Consider the following 17,972-nt stretch of genomic DNA (forward strand, 5'->3'; position numbering starts at 1 on the left):
TATGTGGGTTGTCCCCATTTAAAAATTGCCAAATCTTTTCTGACAATGCCAAACAGCTTTTCTTTGCTGTTGCTATTGACCTTTGTTTTGAGCTTATGGACCCCCACTGTGAGCATGTGCCCTGCTACAGAGGTCCGTTGGTGTCTGTTCCAAGAATCAGCATGCCATGTTTGACTGATCTGGATAGGGCCCATGCGATTGATAGGACAACTTCAAGCAGGTGTTCCGCAAAATCAAGTTGCTTAATTCTTTGGAGTACGCCCCAGTACCATCTGCAAACTTCAGGCCAAGCTCCATATAAGGGGTGATGTCAGAGACAGGCTGCTGAGAACTCATTTGCAACAAATGCTGGCTGAAGAATGACACCGTGTCCTAACTACACGCGATGCGACGCCGCGACACGCGATAAAAGGTATCTTTTCCATGTTAATCAGAGTTTTTGTCCTAACCAGGTGCGACGGCGACACGCGAAATTTCTAATTTAGAAATGTTTTCTATTTTTCTGCGACGTCACGCTGGAACATCAAACACAAAGTGTGGCAATGATCATCTCAGGTACTGTTTATGTGCTTTATTTAATGTTAAAAGCGTGTAATGTGACTTTGAATATCATTTAGTGCTCCAGCTTTGAAGCTGTAAAAGCAACAATGGATATAATTCACCTCAGATCTTGAAATTAAACAAATGGAAACATGAACGTTAAAACTGTGAACAAACCAGTGTATTATTTGACAAAGATTGTTTTAGTAACTCAGTAGCCTCTGCATGTTTTAAATGGTGTAATATTTGTGAATTTTATTATGTAGCTACTTGTCCATTTTCTTGCGAGTGCCGTCAAGTTTACTCTCTAGTGCTGTGCACTTGCTGCGAGACTCCGCCCATACGCTGTTCTGATTGGCTGTGATTTTTGATTGCCGTTGTGGCGTCTCTCACAGTCGCGTCGTGTCTAGTGTAGACAGACACACTGCCTGTCGCTGGAATCTTATCGCGTCGCGTGTAGTTAGGACACGGTGTGACAATCCATCCCACAACAGTGTGTGACCAGGATGATGAGCAGTATGGGGAGAAGGTGCCAGGCTGTTGCAGTTTTATATGGTTCTTCCACACACTACGGACGTTCCTGTTTGTTAAATTACTAACTATTCAATGTGTTTTGCTCCTCACAGCAAGAAGGTCCCAGGTTCAAACTCCTTTCTGTGTGGAGTTTGCATGTTCTCCCTGTGTCTGCGTGGGTTTTTCAGACCATCAAAAACACATCAGGCACTTCAGTTAGTGCCATTGCATGTGACAATAACGTACCTTTCTAATTCTTCTGACTTCAATCATCCAATACACCAAACGAGTGAACAGCAAAGAAAAGCTGTTCGGTACTATCAGAAGATTTAGCAAATCTTTCATCGGCGCAAACCACATACTGAGCTCTGCTGCTTATACCACAAATGCATGTTCTTTACAAATGTGGCACCATTTTAAAAGGGACATTAACAGACATTCCAATGGTATAAGATGTATTGCCAAGAAGCATTGTTACAATAAATGGTACAGGAAACGGTAGACATGCAGAAAGCTGGTTCTTCATGTACAGGTGTGTAGCAGGTAACTGCTAATGAGAGAAAACATGCCGCTCTGAACTGTGTGCCTTATTAGTATCAGCACAGTGCACTTGTGTGCAGAAAGCCAGCTGACAGCTGATCCACCTGTGATCATGGGCCTGTACCACGAAGCAGGATTTGAGCTTATCGAGGTCACTTCGGGGTTAACCCTGGGTTTTCAGTACCACGACAGTGGTTCACTACTTGGCTGCGCCAACAAAAACTTTCATGGCTCAGTGTGTTTGACTTGGATCGTCACTGTTTAATCAGCCCACCTACGAGGCTCACCTGCCAAACACCAACGCAGCGTCACTGATGGTCGAATATTATTTATTTTAGATTGCAGATTTTATAATCTAAAAAATATGGTTACATCTCTCATGTGCGAAGGGGTGTCACAGGGTTTTGACGTCATTTTTGGGCCTACATGGAGCCCTCCGTGAAGGCTTTGGTCTGCTCCACTGTTTGATCTCTGGCTTACTCCCTTGGGTAGATCTCCATGGTAACTTATGCTGAATGGCTAACCTGCTCCGGAGCAGGTTATGTTCCAGAAGAGATCAACTCCATGAAAATGCTGCCTACTAACCAATCAGCTCCATCCACCATCTACTTTGTAGGAAATCCCACAGACTGTTTTATAGGCTGCTTTGTTTGCTGTGGTGATGTGGAGAAAGTCTTCTCTAAAGCGAGATCATCCTACAGAGACTGATTAAAAGCCTTAGGTTATTGTAAGCCTACAGGTTTTAACAGTAAGCCTACTAACTGCTATGAAATGTGTTCAAATAAATGTTTCATATTTATTATGTGAGGATGAATATTATGAGCAGTTTGGTAGGGATATTGAAATAGACTACTACATTTTAATATGAACGTAGGCTAATTATTTTAGGTTAGAAGCTATCTTAAAGTCTATCACAGAGACTGGTCATGTTCCGCCCCACCTTTTGCAATGTGGGCGCAGGTAATGAGGTGAGTTTTCAATAGCCTAGATGTTGAGATTCATTTGAGCACATTTTATGACATGAATGGACTTTTTGTTTCGTCGTTGTTGTTTGGAAATCTTTTGCGTGTGTTAAAAAACAATGTATCTCATTTTTTAAGTGACAAAGTTTTTCAAAGTGAGGTGAACGACCACTTATACAGTGCCCCAGTCTTTTAATGTGGAAACGCAGACACGGCCGAGCTGAAAGAATAAGGCTAATATTTTTAAACAGCTCATAAGAACACATCAAATCAATGCATTATTATAGACTACGCCAGTTCATTTGGGCATTCACACTGTCTGCGATTTTTCTCTCTCCCTGCATGTGTCCGCTGCAGCCGTGCTACTTAGACCGTGTCATATTTCTGTAGTGTTACAGTTTGCTCTTCGTCTGTAAAATATGATGCTCTGCTGCCATCGGACTTGTTCATGTCTGTGATTGGTCATCTGCTGCTAACACGCCTCTTTTATTTGAACGCGCTCACGGCTGGATTGCATTATATGTGTTTTACCACGCACTTCACACACTGGAAAATGAAGGCTATCTGGACCTCAGTAGCACCATACACATGTTTGCATGTCATTATGTGTTCTTGCCTCGTCTGCAAAACAATCTGGACAACTTTCGTGAGGGATGAGACAACCTCCCAATCCGGACAGAGCAAAACCTGACGCCAAACCAGCAAAATGCAAAATCCCATTGCAGATCCAGACAATGCAGAGGTACTTTTCCATGGCCATGTTATTTGGAAATGTTCTGTATTGTATTTCTCTTGAATGAGTCACTTCCCATTATGTATAAAAACAATAAAAATGCTCTAACAATTTACTGAAATGAACCAGTAGTATTTTGAGTGAAGTTTATGATTTGTCTTTATATTTCAGGAGTATCTTGTTCCTGTTATTGACTGGGAGGAGGACATCAGCCGTCAAGACAATGGACACACTGGGGTGACTGTTCCAATACTGCAAAGCCCTCTGAATCCTGAGCAGATGGAGCAGCTTCGGTCAGCTATTGACCCTATGGGACCCTCAGATTCCCTTGGCATGGACATTTACATCAACACGGTGCAATTTGTGGAATCACTCATTGAAATGGTTGATGGTTAATGGGTGGTGGCTGCCCAACATGTGGACCAACTGTAGAGAATAATATGGCTATTATTGATCATTAAAACTGACATTTAACAAAAAAGATTGTCATTTTATTTTATATATTTAAAACATATAAAATATTTTATTATACATGTTGCCTACATTCTCTTCACTGTATGTACATATATAATAAAATAAAATGACACAACCCTGTCTCTTTTAGCTAAATGTTAGTTTTAATGATCAATATTATGTTTTTTATGTCAGGGTTGTGTTTTATATTTTGTGTTGTTATAAATATATGCAGTGAAGATAATCAATTGCGTTGCCTGAATCACATTTGTGTGGCCATTATGTTTAAGATTTTTTTAAATGAAAATGAAAAGAGGCAGAGTGGTGGTTTATAACATATTTTGTTTTATTTGTAGCCTAGATATACATAAAGAGAACCGGAGCGAGCTGAGTGACGCTATCAAGTACGCCGCTGTTTTATTTGCAGAATTGTCTAACTTGTCAAGTCCGAACTACCAAGGACTCAAGTCCGACGTTTGCGTACTTGGTTTTGAGAAACGGCTTTAACTTTCCCTGACTATTGCATAATGAACTAACCCTTTGAATACAATGGTATAACATGCGGCTCCTTTAAGAAACATGATGACATCGCGCACTGCGCCTGCGCAGAAGAGAGAAGCGAGAGAGACGAGCTGAAACTTTCACCAGTTGAGGCTGAATATGTCACTGTAAACGATCGTGAATGAAGGATACATTTGAAATATTTTCACTGGATGCCGTATATTTCCAGTCTGCAGGTGAGCGATGTTACCAGATTACAGAGCTTAACATTAACCAGCTCCAGAGTAAAAGCCCTCATATCGTGAATAAGGTTTGTCTGCTCTGGAATCACACGAGCGAGTTCATTCTGGAGAGAAGACGTATGGGATCAAATTCCCGCCAAATATATAGCGGTCGCGTATAAAATAATTATAAGCGTGAATCAAAAATTTAAAAACACATGTAAAAATATATTGCACAAACTGAAAAAAAGAATGCAAAATGATCAGAATGGCAAACAACGTGGTCACGGATCAAAATATAATAAGCGTGAATAAAGAAATAACAAGCATGAATAAAAACTTTAAACACATTAAAAGTTATTTTGCACAAAACTTAAACTTATGGTCATGCTTTGTTAAAAAGTATGGTTTTATTACTGTGTACTTTGTGCTTTCTTGCATTTTCTGCTCATATTTTACTCTTTTGTACGCTTGTGATGTTTTTCTCTTCGCTCTTCTTTCCATGTTCTGCGCTTGCTCTTCCAAATGTTGCAGTTCGAGTTTCATGTAAATTAGGGCGGGCTTAAGCGTCACCATTGGTCCACTAGTTAAATTGACAGATACTCCTCTAGCCAATCAATCGAAGAGGGGAGTTGACGTCACACCAATGCGACTCGTGGTACAAGCTGTTTATGTTTGTACAATTTCTTCAATTCCATTATAATATACTAAAATGTTATTTTTCTAATACTTTTACATACTGTTCAATTTCTTATTTGTGCTTTGATATGTGCATTTATTAAATTAATTATTTTCGCTTGGCATACCAGCGTGATTGCGTCACCGCCATAGACTGTAAAAAAATAGGTCACCGCACACTTCAGTAGGTGGTGCGCGCCCGTGATGCACTTCATTCTGAGTAAATATAACAACAAAGAAGCACTGCTGCACTCTCTTTTATTTCATTTTTCTTTAATCATTATACTCCTTTTCAGGAGTGCTACACTTACAAGGGAAGACGGCAGTTCAATTTAACTTTACAAAGACTTTCAAGCAGTAAAGCTATCTGAACTCTGGACATAAATAATTAAATTCATTTTTTTGAGATACATGAGAATGTTAATGTGCACACTGGTAATTGGTGTCAAACAATATTACTTGGCTCATGATGTCAATATGCTAAGGCTGCTGTAAGTAAAACATCCTGCAATTATGAAACACTACAATTCGTTGCAAAAACTAAGTTAAAAACGGCCATTGTCTGAAGACTTTAGGACTTTGACCTGTCGCCGCTACGCATTGCCTACCTTTTTTTTATTAACCTCGGCAAATTTGACAAGATTATTGAAAATTATTGTGTTACAGAGAAGATATAGAGAAACCAGTTGAATTTAATACAGTGATTTATTACAAACTTACTGTGTTTACTTACATAGCTACATAATTGCATATTACTTTAGAATTAATGTTTTAAATTAGTGCTGGGCGGTTTACCGGTTCATACCGAATACCGGTGTTTATTTTTGTTACGATATGAATTTTTAATATACCGCAAAACCGGTGTATGTCGCTTTAGTCGGAACGCGGCGCTGCGCGACACAGTCTCACCCCTCACAACACACGTCTGCGGCGCATTACGGCTGCGACAAGGTTTTATTCCGTCCTCCACGTGGTGCGTCAAAATAGACCAGGCGCCTATATTTAGCGAAGCGGCGCGGAGAGCCGCTTCTGGGAAGCTTCGATCTGAAACACAAGCATTGACTAGAATGGGCACGAGACGTGTGGGGGTGAGAGTCTTTTTTTCTTGCGGCGCGCGTGTTTTTATACTGTATTAACGTATCTGAAGTGAACTGACGGTCTTAAGAAAAGTTTCTTTGTTATTACGATTGAATCTTTCTTTATCTTTCCTGATAAAGCAGTGTTTATGAGCGTTGCTGCTTTGTGTACAGCCGTTACCGGGGAAACCACTGTTTCTGCCGCTCCTAAAGCGCGTCCTGCTGGCACCTCTTTGTAAACAGCCTTGCAAACCTGTATTATTAATATTAGTGTGGATTTTTTCTATAATATTCACTCATGACAATAAAATAGGGCATTATAAGTAAATCTACTGCACTATTTCCTCTCTCACTCAGTAGAAAATGTGGTAAACACCCATCATGCTTGAGAAAAAAAAACACACAAAAAAAAAACCGGTAAAAACCGTGAAACCGGTATAATTTAGAAAAAAACCGTGATGTTGATTTTTGGTCAAACCGCCCAGCACTATTTTAAATATAGCTTAAAATTTGAATACAGTAACATCTCCATCAGCGATAGGTAACGTTGTTTCTAGAGTGCCGCTGTCCTGCAGAGTTTAGCGTCAACTCCGATTAAAAACCTCACCTGTCTTAAATATCCTAAAGACGATGATTAGCTGGTTCAGGTGTGTTTGATTAGGGTTGGAGGAGCTAAACTCTGCACCCAGGACCGACATTACACATCCTTGTTATTGATTAAATATGAAAGTAAAACGGCCAGTAGGTGGTGGCTGCTCGGAGAAGATCGACGCTCGCGGTGCCAGGTCAAGTGCATTAGAGGTGAATGATGGATCATCAGACAGGCATAACTGTAACAGGTCGTTGTTAGGATGACGAATTTAACTATACCATATTGCCAGGTATACGTATACCGGTGTCGTGCCGAAAAGTGATGGTCCGCCGAAAATTGATTGCGCCCAGTCTCAACGTCTACAGCTGGATTAAACATACATAACGTGCAAATAAATAACCATCAGTTTATGTCCGTGGTAATAGCAAAGGTATGTCTGTGTGATACTTTAACGTTTCTTTTAACATAATAATAACAATTGTGGCCAAATAAGCGTTTGCAGTTTAGGCTATAGCTTAATCAGGTATGACATTTACATTATAGGAAATAATAGAAGCCTGTTGTTGCCGATGGAATACGTGTTTGTATTTGGAAAACGGACTGTAGCCTATAATAATATGACTTGGCCTACCGCTAAGCTATATATAAAATAAAGACATGATCTCTTTTGCAAATATCCGTATGACTCTGCATTATTTTACCTGCTGTGTACCAACCAATCCAGCCCTTTTTACCTGTTAAAATACCTTCAAATGTCGAAAACAACCCATAAAATACAGTATTCTACTTATAACAAAATGATTGAAGCCTCTACTTATTGCAATAAATAATGCAATCAATTTTCGGCAGACCATCACTTTTCGGCACGACACCGGCAACAGTTTGAGTTGCAGGCACACATGCAGTTTAAAGGTGTCCTGTTGATGGTCGTCTTCCCCTGTATAACAAGTAAGCATCAGTAGCCACGAGTCGCATTGGTGTGACGTCAACTCCCCTCTTCGATTGATTGGCTAGAGGAGTATCTGTCAATTTAACTAGTGGACCAATGGTGACGCTTAAGCCCGCCCTAATTTACATGAAACTCGAACTGCAACATTTGGAAGAGCAAGCGCAGAACATGGAAAGAAGAGCGAAGAGAAAAACATCACAAGCGTACAAAAGAGTAAAATATGAGCAGAAAATGCAAGAAAGCACAAAGTACACAGTAATAAAACCATACTTTTTAACAAAGCATGACCATAAGTTTAAGTTTTGTGCAAAATAACTTTTAATGTGTTTAAAGTTTTTATTCATGCTTGTTATTTCTTTATTCACGCTTATTATATTTTGATCCGTGACCACGTTGTTTGCTATTCTGATCATTTTGCATTCTTTTTTTCAGTTTGTGCAATATATTTTTACATGTGTTTTTAAATTTTTTGATTCACGCTTATTATTTTTTTATACGCGACCGCTATATATTTGGCGGGAATTTGATCCCATAAAGACGCACTAATGTGGAGAGAGTTTTAGACTCTCAAGCTCTGTAGTGAATCATAGAAAGAAGCGTTATACATTCAACCAGTGAGTTTGTTTTCAGGAACTTTATTGGTGTGACAACTGTTACATACATATTATATGTACATTTGTATCGTCAAAGTAATGGCACCCTTTCTCTAGAGCTGTGTTCTGGATAAATTGAGAATCATGATGTTTTGTAAAATATAAACCACTATTCTAAATAGACAATTAAACCAAATAACATATCATTCACTAGAGGCTCTGACAAAATGCCTATTGTTGCATTATACAGTCTTTTTATTTATAGACTAAATATTTAAATATGTATTTTTCCAAATCGTTTTGAATGAATGATTCAATGACTCACTTGTTCCATAACTGGATGTATCAGCGTTTTTGAACGAATCTCATGAATTAAATATTGTTTAAGGATTGATGAGAATTGGGCATAACAATAACAAACAAACATGTAACTGAAAATTATCGAATTAAGAGTCTAACCAATAAAATGACAGAGCCATAACGTTTAACTGAGCTGCTGAAAATCATCTTTATCGCATTCAAGCTCTGTTTTCAGCTCATTCGTTATGGTAATGTCTGAGATCTTCTGTAAATTGTCAGACAAACTACAATCATCACTTTATATGATAATCATCTATCGATGTGTGTTTTATGTTTTACCCCTCAGGTTAAAGTACATGACTAAAAATAATATTAAAGGCAGAAACCACACCTGCAAACGTTTTGATGAAAAGTTTTGATGGCATCTTTTATTTTCCGTCAGTATGTCTAATAAAGTAGGCTAGTGTTTATAAGCGCAGCGCTGCTTGTGTTCAGGAGTAGCTAACCGCTGTATTTCTGCTTTTCCACATGCGCCACCTTCTATCAGAGAGTGAATTTGCATTTTCATTCAGTCTGTCATTTATTAGGCTTAAATGTGAGGTTTACCATCAAGTGAGGTTTCATCAAGTTTTTGTTTTGTCAAAACTGGTATTATTTGAGCTGTTCATATTGTATTTTCCATCATTTTACAGTTTAGGTTGTTACCATAGACAGTGGTGTTGTTTCAAAACAACTTTGCAAAACAAAATGTTCTGTTACAATATCACAATTTTCTAAAATGATTTCACAGTTTTGAGAAGAACCCCCCCCCCCCATCTACACATTGTTTTGTTGAAGGTGTTAAAAATGTACAGAATTTATGTAATGAGCGAGTAGCCTACGTCATGAATCCATCTTCCAAACAGTGTCCTACAGTACACCTATAATAAGTGTTTATATTCTACTACTACTTTAGACGCAAGCGAGACGCAACCATTGCGGTCTTGTGGTCTTTGATTTTGAAATTAGCTAATGATTAATAAATTAATTAATAAATTGCAGCTCATCTCAGTTGATTTCGGTGACATGAACTCCTTTAAATCTGCATGTAGCGCGGGAATTGAAGATCAGATTTATATCCGTTTTGCGAAAAAACATTGATGTGACCAGGTGTTAATGGAAACGTTTTGATAAATCAGATATCTCTCTGATCATAAAAAAACACATGAAGCGACCAGGTGTAAACAGGCCCCTAGACGGGACACGGCGATGCGCTTCTCGTCCAGGGCCCACTAGAGGGCCGCTGCCCACCGGTTGAGAATCACTGACATAGTGTGGATTTATGTAGTCTTGTTAGATTTCTGATTAGTTTAGATGATAACTGAATAATTTAACCTGTGTCCTGTTTCATCCTTATAATATGCTGGGTTACATAAAAATGAGCAAGCTAGTGTTTTATACACTATGGGCCCTATCATACACCCGGCGCAATGCAGCGCCAGGCGTGACGAAAATGTTTATTTTTATTTTAGTTTAGTTGAAGATGGTGGTCCTTCATCCAGACAGAAATGTCTGTCAGGCAGGCCGAGATACGATCAGCTACCGTTGGATCGTCAGGCTGGAATGAGAGGTAGAGTTGTGTGTCATCAGCGTAGCAGTGATAAGAAAAGCCATGTTTCTGAATAACAGATCCTAGTGATGTCATGTAGATGGAGAAGAGAAGTGGTCCAAGCACTGAGCCCTGAGGCACTCCAGTAGCTAGATGTTGGGTCGGATGAGAGTAGCACACCAAGCTCCTCCAAGAAACTGCCAAGCTGACCTGCGGGATGATATACAACTACAAAATTGATTTTAATAGGGCTAGTGATGATAATTGAATGTGATTCAAATGAGCTGTTGTCACACAGAGGTGATAAATGATCAAATTTCCAATCGTTTGAGATGAGCAGACCAGTACCTCCACCCCTACCAGTCAGGCGAGCAGTGTGTGAGAAAGTTAAGTTAGTGGAGAGGACAGCCGGTGTGGCAGTGTCCTCTGGTCTGATCCAGGTCTCAGTCAGGGCCAGTAGGCCAGAGACCTGAATGACTAGAAATAGATGTAATGAAATCAGCTTTGTTTACAGCGGACTGGCAATTCCAGAGACCAATAGGAAAAGAGAATACAGTACTAGAAGACACCGGAAAGGTACGCAGGTTGCTAGGATTGGACTGCCGTGTGACATTTGATTTACGTATGTTAGTAATAGTAGGGATTTGAAAACACATAGTGTAAGATGGGTCACAAACAGAAAGATCAGATGAAAAGTTGCACTCTACGGGTGAACTTCGAACTTCAGACCGCCATCCTGCGTGTCACTAATATCCGAAAGATGCTGCGACTCCATAACCTGCCAATAAACAAACAGTGCACAGTTCTGAGAACAATTTATCATCCAAATTATATTCATTAACTTTAGGAATAAAGTTGTGTGTGTGTTTTTTTTTTTATGCAAGCCATCAGTCATTTCAGTCTTTCTCAATCTTTTTGCAAATTCTGCCATGTAAATAGCGAATCCGCCATGGCGTGAGCGCAACTGGCTTTTAAAGGGAATGGGAGGTTTATTGCACATTACACCCAAAACACCATTACTCATTAAGAGAATAGGGACTTTTAGACCATGCAACTATTTTACTACTACTTAAGCCCTGCGCTTTAGACCATGCACTTGGATCGTTAGAATAGGGCCCTATAATATATAACCATAAAAATGCTCTATATTTGAACTAATTTAAAGGCACCATATGCATTTTGCTGTTAAAGTAATCCAGTATAAATTCAGTAACTTGTTTTAGATTTTTCCAGATCTGGTCCTGTGGGCGTCAGTATCACACAGTGATCACAGTATCACAGCTGCAGTGAAGCCCCTCACACAACAATTCACCAATAAATACTGGGAATATTCCCATCATCCTACAAGAGAAGGACAAACTCCAGGAGTAGCAGCTGAAATCTGTGTGACTGTTAAAGATGGAGTTTATTAAAGAGGAGATTGAAGACATGAGTGATCCAGAACCATCCAGAATAAAACATGAAGATACTGAGGAACAAATAGGTTGGTGTCCATTCTTGATTCTTCATTATCTTGACTGTTGAGAAACATTAAAGGGATACTCCACTGTTTTTTCATATTAAACTGTTATTCTCTTAACTAAGACGAGTTGATGCATACATCTCTCGTCTCAGTGCGTGCACTCAATCGCTCTGGTGCGCGGCGACACTTTGATAGCACTTAGCTTAGCCTAGTTCATTCATTAGGAACCAAACAGAGATGAAGCTAGAAGCGACCAAACACCTCCACGTTTTCCCTAATTAAATAGTTACACGAGTAGTTACACGACTAAGTATGGTGACACAAAATAAAACGTGGCGCTTTTCTAAGTGGGTAAAAAGGATAACTATAATGTATGGCGGAATAGCACTTGAAGTTGGGAGCACTTTGATTCTGCGCAGTAAAAAGTCACTCCTGAAAAATCCTCTCCCTCTCACTTCTGTCATTAGAACCAACGTGACTTTTTTCTGCGCCACGTCGAAGTGCTCCCAACTATGCTAGTGCTATTCCGCCATACATTATAGTTATCCTTTTTACCCACTTAGAAAAGCGCCACGTTTTATTTTTTGTCACCCTACTTGGTCGTGTAACTACTCGTGTTAAGTTAAGTTAAGCTAAGTGCTATCAAAGTGTCGCCGCGCGCCAGAGCGATTAAGTGCACGCACTGAGACGAGAGAGGTGTGTATCAGCTCGTCTTAGTTAAGGGAATAACATAGTTTAATATGAAAAAACGGTGGAGTGTCCCTTTAAGGTAAGAAAGCTTCAGTTCAAAAGATTGGATGATAAATAATGATACAGAAAATGCATCTAAATGGTCAAAAGCTTGAATAGCTCTTGTCATTTACATTTTTTTTTTTTTTTTTGGCTTTTGAACAAAGTCTTTTTATTGATTTTTAGTTTCACATTTAGATTAACACAGCGACAGCAAAAAGCCCCCCTCCCCCCACCCCATACTGGATCCGTAAAAGATAGATATAAAAATAATAACAAATAAATAAATAAATAAATAGAAATGAGAACAGTGGTCAGACCTCTATGCAACCTCATATACTTCTTAACACAGGTTTGTGTAGATATTTATACAAAATTGTCAATTGGCACACTTTCAAAAAAATACAAAAATGGCATCCACATATTGTAAAACTTCTCAACAGACCCTTTTACACTATATCTAATCTTTTCCAAATGAATATGACACATGACCTCCTTAATCCAGTGTCCATATGTTGGAGGGCAAGGATCCTTCCACCTACACAAAATAAGTCTTCTAGCTAGCAAGAAACAAAAAGCGATCATGTTGACCTGGCACCCGCTCAAAGAAGCATCCACCTTGATCACCCCAAATAGTGCAGTCAAAGGGCACGGGTGCACAGTCTTTCCACATATTTTGGAAAATGTATCAAAAATAGATAGCCAGTATCCATGAAGCTTCGAACAAGTCCAAAACATGTGTAAAAGTGTGGCCGGGGTTTGTTTGCACCGATCGCATGCAGGATCCAGGTCCAACCTGATCTTGGACAATTTGTCTTTGGACCAATGTAGACGGTGTACCACTTTAAACTGGATAACAGCATGTCTCAAACACACTGAAGACGAATGAATATTCTGTACTACCTTTTGCCAGACCGCATCCGATATGTCTTCATCCAAGTCAGATTCCCACTTGTGCTTCAGAATGTCCAGATTGGTCTCATGGTATGAACTGAGCAGTGTATAAATCTTGCTCAGGACCCGTTTTCTGTCTGTCTTAAAGTCAAATATCTTATCCACAAGAGACTGAACGGGACACTGAGGAAAACAATCAGAATTAGCCATAACATAGTTTCTCAATTGCAAATACCTAAAAAAATGTGATTTTTTTTATATTAAATTTTTTTACTAGTTGTTCAAATGAGGCAAAATTATTATCAATGTACAGATTATTTAGTGAATGTATTCCATTCACAGCCCAAATTTTAAAAGCCTCATCCGTTACAGAAGGGACAAACATATGGTTATTTGAGTCATTTACATTTTAAATGGATTAACAAGAAAGTTAATTAAAGCTGCAATCCGTAGTTTTTCCTCTTTGTCGCCATCTCTTTTCGAAATCTGCAATTGCATTTATTCACGGAATTATCAACTTTACGTGCCTTGTGCCTCGGCATGGCACAGCGGGGATGAATCCAATGTTTTGAGGAGAATGTGCGGTTGTCAATCACCGTGCTGGTGGTGACATTTAATACCCTTCCGATATTTATCCTTGTTTTCGCATGGGCCAGTTGCAGTCTCTTTTTTTCTCCGAAGTCTTTCGCGTTTGTTCGGATGAATCTCCTGTTGTCACTGGTGATTGTCGTTTGAACCTCTCTGGATCCGCCATCAAATTGTTAAGTTTAATTATATCAAGTGCTGTGAGAAAAGGCTATAAATCTCCACCTCCAACATCCTCACACTTATAGCCAACTAGCCGAGACTCTTCTTTATGAGTACAGATGTGATGTAATGACGCAAACACATTCTCGAATTTCCCGCGGAAATCCTCCAGTACTACTGGAATAAAAACATTATTACAAGCTTAACGTTTTGAATCGAGCTAAGGCAAGCAGAGAGTTTTGAACACTGGCTGGTTATGAACTTCCTCAAATTTATTTTGGATAATTTTTAACCCAACAAAGCTACAGACTGCAGCTTTATCTAAAGTTTGGTACATCAAAGATCTGATAGTTGATACTCTGTTGCTCTCTTCTGTTAAATCAGACTTCACTTTAACTTAATTTAACCACAAAATATTTTTATTTTAGACTGGATGGAAGTGAATAAGCAAAATCATGAACTGAGTGAGGCAGAGGAGGAACAGCAGAGCATCAAAACTAATAAGCTGCACACCTGTCCTCAGTGTGGAAAGAGTTTCAGACGAAAAGGAAACCTTAAAACACACGTAAGAATTCACACTGGAGAGAAACCGTATACATGCCCTCAGTGTGGAAAGAGTTTCAGTCAACAAGACAACCTTAATGTACACATAAGAATTCACACTGGAGAGAAACCATTTAACTGTGATCAGTGTGGTAAAGAGTTTATTTCGTCATCACATCTAAAACGACACCTGAAAGTTCATTCAGATGAGAAGCCTTATGTGTGTTCTCTCTGTGGAAAGAGTTTTTCACGGCTGGACGATTTTAAACAGCACCAGAAAACACATGATGAAGTGAGAGATTATGTGTGTTGTGACTGTGGGAAGAGCTTCACTAGAGCTGGCAATCTGAAACGGCACCAAAGAATTCATACTGGAGAAAAACCTTACAAGTGTTCATATTGTGACAAGAGTTTCACTCAGTCTGGAAACCTGAAAGTACATGAGCGAGTTCATACTGGAGAGAAGCCGTACGACTGCACTCAGTGTGAGAAGAGTTTCACATATTTAGCTAATCGCAAATATCATCTGCTCCGTCTCTCTGGAGAAAAGCCATTTAACTGTGATCAGTGTGGTAAAGATTTTATTTCAACATCATGTTTAAAACAACACTTGAAAGTTCATTCAAAATAAGAGGCCTTTTGTGTGTTCACTTTGTGGAAGAGTTTTTTATGGCTGAAAGGTTTTAAAAGCACCAGAAAATACATGATGAAGTGAAAGATCACGTGTGTTGTGACTGTGGGCAGAGCTTTAATAGAGATGACAACTGAAACACCACCAAATATTTTATACTGGAGAAAAGACATAGACACAGAGTTTCGCTTTTGTGCTTATTCTTATGTCAAATATCGAAACCGCAACCATTCTTGTCTTGCCACATTCATTTTTGTCGGCCCAAAACCGGCATCCGACCAGCGCGGAAGGTCTCTACGTGTTACTGTCTTTTCTCGAGGCAAAGTATTTTTTGATTAAATGCAATACATTTGAATATGTATTTTCTCGTTATTTCATCTGACTTCATAAATAAAAAGGTTTTAATGATATTTGTGCATTATTAAATGTGAGCGAATGTTTGACTATTCCTTTTAACTCTTTAATGAAAATAATGTCAAAGTCAGTTAGAATAATCAAATGTAACAATTTATTATGTCAGGTAAATGTATCATGCCAATTTCATAATCAATTCAAAGATAATCGATACAAAACATCAAATGCTCTGGAATAAAAAGAAGAAATGCGAACCCAACATTATACATGAAGCTGAGAGTCTTACTCTCAGCCTCACGGGCTAAACTGAAATACTGAAAGGTACCGACCCAACATTAAAATACATGATGCTAAGAGTTTACTCTTAAGTAAGAGTCAATCTTAGCATCATGGGCCATCTTGAGTTACAAAAAGGCCCCGATCTTCTTGTTGCATTCCATTATATTGACAGAACCTCTTTCATATGGAAACATCTTCTAACAATGGAAATTTGCATTCAGAAGTTACACCTTTTGGGGGTAGGAGACCATTTGTCCAGAGACCACTTTCCTTTGTGTGTCAGTTATCCCTTTTACATAGTTAGTCAGGGTCAAGCAGGTTGTGTTTCCGCTCTTTTTCTCTCGCTGCCAGAAGACGTCTCCCGCGGATTTGTGGAACGTTTTGATAAGATTTTGTGAAGATACTGGACAAAGAGTGTTTTGTATGGAAGCTTGTTTCCGCCACTGAATAAAACATTTTAAAAGATAATTGCGACTTTTTATCTCACAATTGCGAGTTTACATCTCGCAATTCTGACTTTATTTCTCAGAATTGCGAGATATAAAGTCAGAATTGCGTGTTTTAAAGTCGCAATTGCGTGTTATAAAGTCAGAATTCTGAGATATAAAGTCAGAATTGCGTGTTATAAAGTCAGAATTCTGACTTTTTTTCTCGCAATTGCGACTTTATATCACGCAATTCTGACTTTATATCTCAGCATTCTGACTTTATATCTCAGAATTCTGACTTTATATCACGCAATTGGGAGATATAAAGTCAGAATTGCATGATATAAAGTCGCAATTGCGTGTTATAAAGTCAGAATTCTGAGGGTGTACTCACACTAGGTACGGTTGCCATGAACCGGGCCCGAGTACGATTGTCCCCCCTCCCCACTCCCCCACTGGCCTGCACTCACATAGGGTTTCAGCATTCGTGCCGGAGCACGCTTACGTCATTATGGTGTGACCTACTGTCTATGGGTGTGACGGTTTCGGGATAAACAGGAAGAGCGGCGCATCGCTCTGAGTCCATCGCTCTGTTTACTTTGTGGATAATTTTGAGTCGTTTGGTCCACAGCCCTCTCACAGCCTGTTGTTAAACATATCTATCGCCTTTGTGGCACGAAAATTTTCACGTAATCGTGCTGCTCGTATGAGGAGGTTTGCGTCACGCGTCCTGTTCAGTGCTCCAGCACGGTTAGCGCTCACACTGCATGCGAACCGCGCCCGAGTCCAACTGAACCGTGCTCTGGCCCACCTCTTCCAAGCGGGCCAGGGCCGGCTAATCGAGCCGCGCCCGGGCACGGTTCGGAGCACTCACACTAGTCAAACGAACCGCGCTTTGGTGGTCAAACGCACTCGGGCACGGTTCAAACTGGCTAGTGTGAGTACACCCTGAGATATAAAGTCAGAATTGCGTGTTATAAAGTCATAATTCTGACTTTTTTTCTCGCAATTGCGACTTTATATCACGCAATTCTGACTTTATATCTCAGAATTCTGACTTTATATCTCAGAATTCTGACTTTATATCACGCAATTGGGAGATATAAAGTCAGAATTGCATGATATAAAGTCGCAATTGCGTGTTATAAAGTCAGAATTGTGAGATATAAACTATTCTGAGGTAAAAAAAAAAAAAAGTCCGTCTTTTTTCCCCCCCTTAGAATTGGACTTTATATCTCACAATTCTGAGAAAATATGTCAAAATTGCGAGATATAAACTCGCAATTATGTGTTATAAAGTCAGAATTGCGTGATATAAAGTCAGAATTCTGAGATATAAAGTCAGAATTGCGTGATATAGTCGCATAGAATATAGAATTCTGACTTTATAAGACGCAATTGCGACTTTATATCTCGCAATTCTGACTTTATATCTCAGAATTCTGACTTTATATCACGCAATTCTGACTTTATATCTCAGAATTCTGACTTTATTTCACGCAATTCTGACTTTATATCTCGCAATTCTGAGAAATAAAGTCAGAATTGCGAGATGTAAACTCGCAATTGTGAGATAAAAAGTCGCAATTATCTTTTTTTTTTTTTATTTTGTGGCGGAAACAAGCTTCCATAGTTTTGACACCATGCAAGTAAATCAAAAGTTTTT

The 17,972-nt window shown here is 39.1% G+C and overlaps 1 protein-coding gene across 1 annotated transcript in view; it reads left to right on the plus strand.

Moving 5' to 3' along the window:
- The window catches only part of LOC308693246 (uncharacterized protein), a gene marked incomplete at its 3' end in the record, with an annotated part of 76,961 nt that overhangs the window by 57,106 nt on the left and 1,883 nt on the right, over window positions 1–17,972 (plus strand). Inside the window, exon 5 of the mRNA XM_081370040.1 lies at window positions 14,951–15,099. Within this exon, the coding sequence (XP_081226166.1) occupies window positions 14,951–15,099 (149 nt within the window). The remainder of the gene's footprint in view (window positions 1–14,950; window positions 15,100–17,972) is intronic.

Source organism: Scardinius erythrophthalmus (genome assembly GCF_964197995.2).
Source record: "Scardinius erythrophthalmus genome assembly, chromosome: 7".
NCBI lineage: Eukaryota > Metazoa > Chordata > Actinopteri > Cypriniformes > Leuciscidae > Scardinius > Scardinius erythrophthalmus.